General features: G+C 48.7%; 1 protein-coding gene across 2 annotated transcripts; it reads left to right on the top strand.

Moving 5' to 3' along the window:
* The first annotated feature begins 344 nt into the window (after positions 1–344).
* Positions 345–11,233, top strand: LOC113582950 (WD repeat-containing protein 26). Of its 2 annotated transcripts, none has more exons than XM_027019003.3 (14): positions 345–921; positions 2,224–2,323; positions 3,836–3,892; positions 5,453–5,589; positions 5,867–5,964; positions 6,052–6,208; positions 6,446–6,584; positions 6,935–7,075; positions 7,295–7,414; positions 7,568–7,713; positions 7,929–8,007; positions 8,107–8,236; positions 8,331–8,525; positions 9,109–11,233. In XM_027019003.3, the coding sequence occupies exons 1-14, from the start codon at positions 632–634 to the stop codon at positions 9,132–9,134; spliced, it is 1,815 nt and encodes a 604-aa protein (XP_026874804.1). In that variant the 5' UTR covers positions 345–631; the 3' UTR covers positions 9,135–11,233. The 2 variants fall into 2 exon arrangements, with proteins under 2 accessions (XP_026874804.1, XP_026874805.1); XM_027019004.3 differs by having other exon boundaries at positions 484–921; positions 8,331–8,522.

Consider the following 11,233-nt stretch of genomic DNA (forward strand, 5'->3'; position numbering starts at 1 on the left):
AACGCAAATAATCGAGTTAGAAATCAAGCACTCACACAGTTAATACTGATGGTCTGTCATCCGTCATAATAATAATAATAATAATTATTATTATTATTATTATTATTATTATTATTATTATTATTATTATAGTTGGTGCTGAAAGGTTTCACACGCCTATTGATTGTTTTACCCGGAAGTATGGTTGTGTAGGAATTTCCGGTTACGTCAGCGCGCCTGGACTCCATTAGAGGTTGCAGCTGTTTGGGGAGAAACAACAACACAAACGGCTCGGCAGCGGTGCTGTTACCGCAGAGACAGGGCGATCCGAGCTGGGTTACGAGCTCTGAATCCCGGGAGCTGACGGCTCCTTTCCCATCCCCGGCTCCAACGGCTTCTAACCACGGCCGCTCTCGGCGAGGAAACTCTGGCCTCCGCTTCCTCCTCCTCCGACTCGGACACCGGTGGAGCGTCGCCGCCCCCGCGGAAGAAACACCGAGCCTCGGCGGCGGAGGGAGTAGGAGAGCCCGGGGCTTCAGCAGGGACAGCGGGCCTTTCTGCGGTTGTTTTGGCACTAGCGAGTTCTCCGCATCCCCAAGCGCCTCCTGCCGTTCACTTGAACCGAAATACCGGGAGCAGCCTCGGCACAAATATGCAGTCGAACGGCGCGGGCGAAGGACAGGAGTCGGGTCTCACCTGCCAGAGCAGCGCGCAAAATGGAGAGTCTTCCTCGGCTGCGGGAGCGCACTCCAACGGGCTCCTCTCCAGCACGGATCACGGGAGCAGTGTCGGCACCGGTAACGGGGCCCAGACCGGTACCGGGACGTTGTCTACAGGCTCGGGCTCTGAGCTCGGTTCACTAAAGAAGAAAAAGCGTCTGTCTCAGTCAGAAGAGGATGTGATCCGACTGATCGGGCAGCATCTGCACGGATTGGGGCTGAAGTAAGTGTCCGAGTTGGTGCTGGCAGTGGGGCCGAAGTTTGGCACGACACTGCTCGGGTTTGAGCCACACGGGGGAGGGGTAGCTCGCTGGAGGATGAAGGGGTCCATTTTGCACAATACGAGAGTATAACGTTGACTGCCAGAAGCTTTCAATGATAGCTGAACCATTAGAAACATTACCAGGACGCTTGGAGAACAAAATAGTTGCGTCGGTCATATTTTTTCGTGGGCCATTTCGAGGTCCCGTTACTTTACAGTCGACGGTTTCCTTTTGCGCGCATATTTTCTGCGGATTGCGCAAAAAACGCAAAGAATAAAGAGTTTGACAGCGTGTGTTCGTGGCCTCCCCTTCCGCTTTGTGGTGGCTGGCTTGTTTTTGTCCAGCCAGGCGTTAAGTGCCACTGTTTAGTGTTCGCTGTTGAACGCTAAATATGCTGATATGTGCTGTCTGATGTCTGTGTTTTGATTGATCCTTTTTACGTTGACCCTGCTTTTGTTCGTTCCGGCTGAAAACCTAAAGTAATCGGTACTGTTTTGCTGTCTTTGTTGAAGGAGCGCAGTTACGAGCCAGTTTACTTGGTGTCAGTCGACGGTTGCTTCTGTGTTGTATGTTTTTGGTCGTTTTAAGATGGCCAGCCGACAGTGCTGGTATATCTTGGGCTCCAGTTACAGGAAATTTAGGATTGTAACTTTATAAATATGCACTAGTGAAATATGACCAAGCTTCTTTGTCAGTAAAGTTTCCTGTCATTTGGTGGTGTTCTCTGAGAGCACGGTGAAACTGTGCTTCATGCTTTCATGGCGGCTGAGGAATGCTTCATGAAACAGCTGTTTTAGATTAGAAACGTTGGTCGGATCTAATTTTAGTGCGTCGTCTGCTGAAGCCATCGCTGTATTTTCAGACATTTTCTGGCCCGACCACAACCTGCAGGGAGATTCCACGGTCCTGCCAGGCTAGCTGCGTCCAGTGTGTAGGACTGAGGGTATTGTACGTCTTTCTGTCTGTCTGAGGGAGGGAGTGCACGCTGCACAGCCCCGTGCCCAGGAGGTGAAGAGGCAGGCTGGCAGCCTGAAAGACGCTGTAAACGTTCTGCGCCACTCATGCTGCCCTACCTGAGGGATGATGTCATTGTGCCCCCTCCCCTTTGTATACATACAGTTCCTCAACATATCAAGACACTGATGTTTAATGACGTTATGACACTTCAGTGCTTGTACTGCTGCAGTCTAATGCATCCTCTCGCTCTCTCTCCCCCCCCTCTCTCTTTCTTTCTTTCTTTCTTTCTTTCTCTCTCTCTCTAGTCAGACAGTGGACTTGCTCATGCAGGAATCTGGCTGCAGACTTGAACACCCCGCTGCTACAAAGTTCCGGAACCACGTAATGGAAGGCGAATGGGACAAGGTGTGTCCATGGCAACCCCGGCCTCCACCCCTGCCACATCCGTGTAATGGCAGAGTAGTTCATGCTAGTCAGTGTCATACAGACCTGTGTGTGTGTGTGTCGTGATATAGCCTCTCTGTCACGTCTGGTTGTGGAATGCCACGTATCCCCTGCAGATGTTAACACACGTGTAGTTGCAGTCATTTGAAATTCGTCGGTGCATGGCTGTCACAAACCCTGTAAAATGTTGTGTGTTTTTGCTATGGGGCACTTCTTGACTGGACAATAGGGCCTTTTATGGTGGTGGGAGTGTCGAATGCCAGCATGACAACATGAGAACGCAGGCAATGGATGGGTGATGGCGAGGACCCACAGGGTTATGTTATGGGCATATGAAATGCTGGACTCCTCTTCACCAGCAAACGTGTGTGTGTGTGTGTGTGTGTGTGTGTGTGTGTGTGTGTGTGTGTGTGTCAGGGCTGGGTGATTGTTGTCCACACTGTGGCCTGGTCTTAAACAAGGGTCAGACTGCGAGGGGGGGATGCGTCTTTAACAGCTGGTGTTATTTCATACAGCACAACCCCAGTGTCCGAGTGCATGAGGGCTTCTGACCTGTAGTAGCATTGCCACAGCATGCTGCCTCCAGGTACACATGGAGCTATCCTGCATGGTCCAGCCTCTACTAATAGCCCCCAGCGCGTAGGCAGGACGGAGACATTCTCACTGGTTTCTGTAGATGCTGGATAGCCAAGATTTGGTAAGACAAGCAAAAATAGGAAATACAAAACTCACTTGCAGTAGAGTTGGAACTGGGGCAGTAGAATTCAGAATCGGATCTCAGAGTTCTGGCGAAATACATGTTCTGCTGCACGTGCGTGTGCTTTCCCTGCTACAATACACCTGACATCTGAATGAATCAAGTAACTGCCAAGTTGTTTCCCCTCAGCTGACAAAAGAAAGACTACGCATGGTAAGGAGCTTGTTAATATATGGAACAGGTTTTTCAAGCCAGCCAGTCAATGCTGTCCAGTAGCTCATGTTTATTCTTTTGGGTCCTCCAGTCTGTCGCTTATGGAAATTGCAAATGTTGGTCATGTTAGTGCATCAACATGACACTGTTCTCATTACCCGAATTCTGTGTTTACTTTGTATATGCTAGTCATGCCAGTTGTGATCTTTAGAGTGCTATTTACCAGTTAAAAGTATTCTTAATGTTTTACTTGCTGTCATTCACATTTTTTTGTATTTGTTTCTGACATAATTTCCACTCTAGTCTGTTATGTGAAGGAGAGACACATTGCTACGCGAAGGAGAGACACATTGCCCTGGGTCTCCCCTAAACCCTAACCTAACCCTAACACCATACCTACTGCCAGATCAGTGATAACCCTCACCCTAACGTTGACTGTGTTTGTGACAGGTACAGAGTGAGAGCGACTATGTCTGCAGTGTAGCACACCCCCATCGCTCCCTGCCCCTCCAGACTAAACCAACTTGACTCTCTTGTTTCTCTGCTTTTGTGTGTGCACACAGGCTGAGAACGACCTGAGCGAGCTCAAGTCCCTGATGCATTCCCCCAACGCCACTGTGGTAAGCCCTTCCCGGGAGAACACTGCTCACACCTTCTGGAGCTCAGTCCGGAGGAGTCCGGAGCTGGGTCTGGAACAGCCCGTCTAGAATGCAGAAGATGAGACTTTCTCTCACTGGATGTTCTGGAATGTCTCTTGCAACCAGTTTAGTGGCAACACATTTGTAGTTAAGATTTCGGACAAATTAAGTTTTCCTGTATTGCTACTTTCATGAAATAGGGCGTTAACAGTGTAATGACTGCATAATAACATAAATACTAAACTGTTACGTTGGCAAAATTTGACCCCTGTCTGGGTGAGTAAGAGTTAAATATGGCGGCTCTTTGACTCGAGCTGCAGTCATCTGGACCACGTTACCCAGAGATCTGGCACACGTGCGTCTCTGCAGAGCTGTTATGGGAAGAAGTGCATTAATAGAAGTACCGCGACTGCTGTCCTGCCGGGACTGAGAGGCGTCTCAGTCCCGAGCTCCAGTCCTGATTAGCTAGAAAAGACTCCTGAGATGTGCCACAAAGCCTAATGAAGAAGCAGCTGGTTAGTGAGTAGGTTACCAGGTGTGGCACGGCGAGACAACTTAAGATGCTGTCTGCTGTGATGTTGAGCCAGGGGAGGTCATGGCAGAGCACAGGCACCAAGACCGTCTGGCATGCACGGACAAAACCTCACCATTGGCGGTCGGCATGAAGAGAACCTTCTAAACGACTATGTCCGAGACACGACGGTCCCTGTTGAGTAGAAATCTGTCTAAATATTGTCTGCCAGGCCAGAAGCTAATGCACTGGCACTGGTTCAGGAGGTTTTGCTGATCAGCTAAAACCAACAGGTGGAGTTAATTAGTGAAAATAACTTGAAAACTTTGTTTTTAAAAGTGAATTTCCAAGCCCAGTGCTGCTACACTGCATGTGGTCCATGTGGCTGTCTTCACTCTGACACTGTTGGCACTAGTGAGTGTGGCTTTGCACATCAAAATGGAAGTCTAAAGAAGAACAGCTGATCCATAATCAGTAGTGTTGGGGGTTAAAGACTACATTTACGGCATTTAGCTGACGCTTTTATCCAAAGCGACTTACAATTATGGCTGAGTACAACTTGAGAGTTAAGGGCCTTGCCCAGAGGCCCAACAGTGGCAACTTGGCAGTGGTGGAACTTGAACCAGCAACCTTCTGATTACAAGTCAAGTACCTTAACCACTGAGCTACCACTGACTAGCAAGGAAATGATGTTAATGAGAGCAGAGTGTTAAGCTGTTTGGGTGAAACACTAAGACGAGATGTAAGTCTTTAGTGTAGGAGCGAAAACCTCTGAAGGCTGGGTGTGATGGAGAGAACAGCTTTGGCTCTGGGCTACACCATCCCGCCCAGCTTGGCCAGTCAGTGTGAGCCACAGATAAGAGCCAAGCAAACCTCCCTCGGTATCAGTGGAGACCAGCCCGTACACGAGCACCCGGTTGGGGCTGGGCGTAACTCAGACATTACCTCTTCTGTTTCTGAAATGATGGGTGGTTAAAAGGTGGTTGTTGATTAAAGGTGGTTATTGAGGGTTTTTCTCTTTCCTCCTACAGAGAATGAAGTTCCTGCTCCTTCAGCAGAAGTATCTGGAGTATCTGGAGGACGGAAAGGTGTTGGAGGCGCTACAGGTGTTGAGAGGAGAACTGACTCCACTGAAGTACAACACAGACCGCATCCACATTCTCAGCGGGTATAGTGTCAACCAACCGTCATAACCTGTATCTACTGAAGTGGTACAGTAATATGTCTGCCCAGCAGAGGTGCTAGCAAGTGAATGACACTTATCCTTGTTTAACACGCTTGACTCTAATTTTCTTAAAGTTTCTCAACTGCACTACTACAGATGCTGAAAGAATTAAGAGAGTTTGCTTTCTTAATAATTCAGCATTATACTGCTTGGTGACTAGTGGTGGGCATGCCTACAATGTCTGTGATTGGCTGGCTGAAGTGTCAGTCTTCTGCTGCAGGTATTTGATGTGTAGCCATGCAGAGGACCTGAGAGCCAAGGCCGAATGGGAGGGGAAAGGAGTTAGCTCTCGCTCGCGCCTCTTGGACAAGCTACAGAGTGAGCATGTGCACACACTCTCTAAGGGTGGGCGACATGGTGCTGTGTGAATAGACTGTTAAATACATGGTCTGTTTGTGTGTGTAGTGTACCTCCCCCCCTCGGTCATGCTGCCTCCACAGAGACTACACACGCTGCTCCGTCAGGCGGTGGAGTTACAGAGGGACCGCTGCCTCTATCACAACACAAAGCTGGACGCCAGTCTTGACTCCGCCTCCTTACTGCTGGACCACATGTGTAGCAGGTACACACACACCCACCCACCCACTCACCAGCCTTGACTCTGCCACCTTACTGCTGAACCACATATGCAGAAGGTACACACATACACACACACACCAGCCTTGACTCCACCACCTTACTGCTGGACCACATGTGCAGCAGGTACACACACACACACACACACACCCCCACACACCAGCTTCCACTCTGTCTCGGTTCTGATCCCCCACCCATGTTCTCTGTCTCCCCCTCTGCTCAGGAAACAGTTCCCCTGCTATACCCAGCAGATCCTGACCGAGCACTGTAACGAGGTCTGGTTCTGCAAATTCTCCAACGACGGCACCAAACTGGCTACCGGCTCCAAAGACACCACCGTCCTTGTGTGGCAGGTGGAGCAGGTGTGTGCACCACCTGCTTCCAACACCAGCACCACCCTGAATCTCAGACTTTTACCTGCAGGGGTGGAACAGACAGCCCTTTACTTTCAGATGGATTACAAACCACTATTTAATCATCTCTGGTTACTCATCAAAATGTAGTCATTTTTTTCTGCAAATGTTAATTCAGTTCCTGTAGATGTTTTACCATGCTTTCACCTAGCAGTCAGGGGTCATGACCAGTCAATTAGGAAAACCTGGACTTGTGGACTGGAGTGTTGATCTGTGCAGTTCCTGATAGCAGTAGACACACCTGAAAGGCTGAACATACCCACACACACATGCACAATCTGACCAGCCCTTCCCAACAGGACACGCACCAGCTGAAGTTGTGGCGCACACTGGAGGGTCACGCGTATGGCGTGTCCTATTTGTCCTGGAGTCCGGACGACACTTACCTCATCGCCTGCGGGCCAGACGACTGTTCGGAGCTTTGGCTCTGGAACGTGCAGGTAATTCTGCCTTCCGGGCAAGTATCCTTGCCCATAATGATTATTAATTAGTAATTATAGTGCTAATTAACTGGATAACTGTGTCTTATTTTGAAATGCCCACAGGCCAGTACTCCTGGTTAATTGCTTTGTTTGGTATGTAGGCCTTGGTTTGTGCAGCCTGTGATGTCGGTCCTATTTTCAGTTGCTGAGTGAGTGTTGTCTTCCCCTGGTGTTCAGACAGGAGAACTGCGTACGAAAATGAGCCAGTCTCATGAGGACAGCCTGACCAGCGTCGCCTGGAACCCTGACGGGAAGAGATTTGTCACAGGAGGCCAGAGGGGGCAGTTCTATCAATGCGTGAGTGGAGAGAGAGGGAGAGGTGCAGAAAAAGAGGGACAGAGGACGGATCGATGAGTTCATAGTTAATGGACATATGTGGATGGTGCCCTGACGGGTAGATTGGTGACGTGCCCTGACGGGTAGATGGCTTACTGTGCTGTCTGTGCTCAGGATCTCGACGGCAACCTGCTGGACTCATGGGAGGGTGTACGTGTGCAGTGCCTCTGGTGTGTCAGTGATGGCAGGACTGTCCTTGCCTCTGACACACACCAGCGCATCCGTGGTTACAACTTTGAGGACCTTACAGACAGAAACATGTCAGTAGGCCTTTTCTCATAACAGTAGTAACAGTACTAGTAACAATAACACACACACTGACATTTATGTTGTGTATATTTATGCTCGTTCATTTAGAGGACTTTAGTGATTAGTCTGTGGCTAGTAGATGGACGTTTGTGGTGGGACTGTGGTTGGTGGATGAATGACTGTGGTTGGTGTTCCGTATGTGACGACCTGTGCTTCCCTTATGCAGAGTTCAGGAGGACCACCCTATCATGTCTTTCACTGTTTCCAAGAATGGAAGATTAGCTTTGTTAAATGTAGCAACTCAGGTAAGTGGTATTCAGAACTTCTTATGCATGTGTGCATACATGAGTGTTTGTGTGAGTGCGCATTTGTGTGTGTGTGTGTCATCGTTCTCCTCTGTGCAGGGAGTCCATCTCTGGGACCTGCAGGACCGTGTGCTGGTGAGGAAGTACCAGGGAGTGACGCAGGGGTTCTACACCATTCACTCCTGTTTCGGAGGTCACAACGAGGATTTCATCGCCAGCGGCAGTGAAGGTACGCGGCATGCTTCCGTCCTGCAAAGCCCAGGCTAACCATGCAGGTGTTTCCCTTCCCTGCCAGTCTCTCGTTTCCTCTCTCCTGTCCTCAGATCATAAAGTGTACATCTGGCACAAGCGCAGTGAGCTGCCGATCGCGGAGCTGACGGGTCACACTCGCACGGTGAACTGCGTAACCTGGAACCCCTGTGTGCCGAGCATCATGGCCAGTGCCTCTGACGATGGCACCGTCCGCATCTGGGGCCCTGCCCCCTTCCAGGACGTTCAGGATGTGGACAGCTTCAGTGGTAGCAGACACACACACACATGCAGTTAATGCTGTGTACTCAAGGCCATGTCTATTCAAGACCATAATGTACTCACCCATATAATAAGTGTTATATAGGGGATTAATGAGACATGTTTTCGGGGTCAGTATAATTTTTTATTGAATATTAATCAAAGATGAATCAAAGGATGAATGAATCTAGTATAACTATAAACTAAAAAGATTGATTTTGGCTCAGCTAAATGCTAAATGTATTTGAAAGGAAAGATTTCAAAGTGTATCCATATGCTAAAGAATGGATGCTAAACAGATTACCTGTATATAATACAAAAACCTGAACTGTCTGAAAACGCTTACAGCGTAGGAGAAACCCTGCTAAGAGGATCTGTGAGATGCTACTGAGAACGTCACCTTTAGAGGGAGTTTTGCACTGTTTTGGAATCGTCATAAAGTCCTTCAGCAGTGTAAACATTTAGTGTGATGTTCATATTTGTGCCTGTACATGTCTGTGTCTGTACAGACTTAAAGGACTTCCTTAATTTATTTATCTTTCTTTCCCTTCCTTTTTCTCCCACTCTTTCTCTCAATTTTTCTTCCCGCAGAAAATTGCAATAGTATGGACAGTTGATGGCGAAGTCTTATTTCAAGAAATAATCAAAAACAAAAGCCTGAAAGAGTGAAACCATTTGTACACCATCCTCCACCACCGTGAGGCGACAACAGCAGAGGCAGACAATTCAGAGTGTACATTTTTGCCAGCTGTGCAGTGTGTATGTGGGTGTGTGTGTGTGGGTGTGTGTGTGTATATCTGTGTCTGGAGGGGAGGAAAGTTGAGGTTGATGTTCAGAACTTCGGAGTCATCACTTGAGCGATCCTCCGTGCACACACCTCCGTAGTGACTTGTTTCCGTGGATACCTGTTTGTCCCCACTGTGGGACTCCCCGAGACTCCTCGCATTGTCCGTCAGGAGGACAGGTGTGCCCCGGTGAAGCCCAGGAACCGCCCCCCCATCTTGGGCCATGGCCAGCACAGCCTCCCTCTCCCCCTCGGTGTTGTGCAGATGGTCCGGTGAGCGTCCCACGGAGACGCCTCTCATCCTGGCAGGGAGGGCCGGGTGGGGAGGCGTCTGAGGAGGGCTGGGGAGTAAAACCACCCTGTGATGTTTTTCCCTCCGTCTCACTTCTCTGCTTAGTTGTGCTCCAGACACACACACACGGGCTGTAGGGTTTGTTTTGTTTGCGCCGAGTCTGAGCAACTGGCGCCGTCACTACTGGCAGGGTCTGCTGGCCTTAGCTGAGTCTGGGTGACCGTCAGCGAGGCCGAGTCGAGCTGTTTTTCGGGGATGTGAAGCACCCGTAAACACTGTCCTCCTCGTGCTCTCCTTCTGGGACACTCTCTCCCACCCGCTTTCCGCCCTCACCTGACGCCTTCGGGCGTTTTGGCTCTGAGGTTGTCGGGGGTGACGTCAGAGGGATCCGAGCAGAGGGTCAGGGCTTGCTGATTGTGGGGGGACGACATGGGTGTTTGGCTTTGAGAGGGAGAGCTTTGCTTCACCTGTAGCACACTGCTGTGGGGGTGTGAGGGGGTGTGTGTGTCAGGGTGGGTGTGAATGCATAGGTGTTGGGGTGTGTGTGCCTAAATATGGAACTGTTTCACACCAGCGCGTGTGTGTGTGTGTGTGTGTGTGTGTGTGTGTGTCAGAGTTTAGTTGGATAAATAATTTTAACTGAATTTGATTTAAAACCCCATAGAGACCCTCATCTGTGGAACAGAAATTTCACTTTGAACCATTTTGTAAACTTGTTTTAAAAAAAAACAAAAAAAACCAATGAGGGCTTTTTCTGTTTTTGTTTTGTTTTGTTTTGTTTTTTGTTGTTGTTGTTTTGTTGTTTTCGTTCACCTCATCACCGCTTACCTTAGAGGAGGTGTTCAGGTGAACGACTGTGGACAGAACCGAAATAAAGAAGGCAGCGCCCGTGCCGTGTGCGCGTGCGCCGTGCGACCCATCGAGGCGACAAGACGTGCAGCCACAGCTTTAAATACGATACTGTGACCCTCGACCTGTCAATCAAATGCCCCGCCTCCTCATTCGGAGCCAGGGACAGAGGGTGCGTTCCAGGAACGCATCCTCGTTTGTGACCTATGCAGCAAAGCTCCGCCCCAAATACCTTTCAGAGAAAGAGTCCAGTCCTTTAGAGCCCCGCCCCCTTTTTCAGTTCCGGTGTTAAGAGCAGCACGGTAAACTTGTCTACGTTTGCACTACATATCCAGTCCCCTTTCAACCATTTTTTCCAAACATGACGTGTTTCAACTGCCATATGCGTTTTGGTAAAATTATTCTAGAATCCACCAACATGCCTGAAGTTTCTAATAATGTTTAGTGGTTCTGTGTTCATTAGAAATTTCACACTGGCATTTTGGCACAAGCTGTTTACCTGATAGGTACGCACATACCTATTCCTAGGGTTAGGGTTAACCCTATTCTTAGGCAGTTAATTCCTTTACATTTATATAGCAGAATAGAGCTTTCTACCCCCAACATGTTTTGTTTTTTTTTTTTTTTTTGGCAGAACAGTTATTTGCTATGGACTGATTAGTAATGTTTAAAAGAGTTTTTTCCGTCTGTTTTTAATAAATTTTGTTACTTTTTGTGATATTATTTCTCCTTTTTTGTGTTTTTGGTTGACCTTTGACCTGTATTATCATATTAAACTATAACCAGCCAAA

Source organism: Electrophorus electricus, chromosome 2, assembly GCF_041902795.1.
Source record: "Electrophorus electricus isolate QZ-2024a chromosome 2, ASM4190279v1, whole genome shotgun sequence".
In the NCBI taxonomy this organism is placed as follows: domain Eukaryota; kingdom Metazoa; phylum Chordata; class Actinopteri; order Gymnotiformes; family Gymnotidae; genus Electrophorus; species Electrophorus electricus.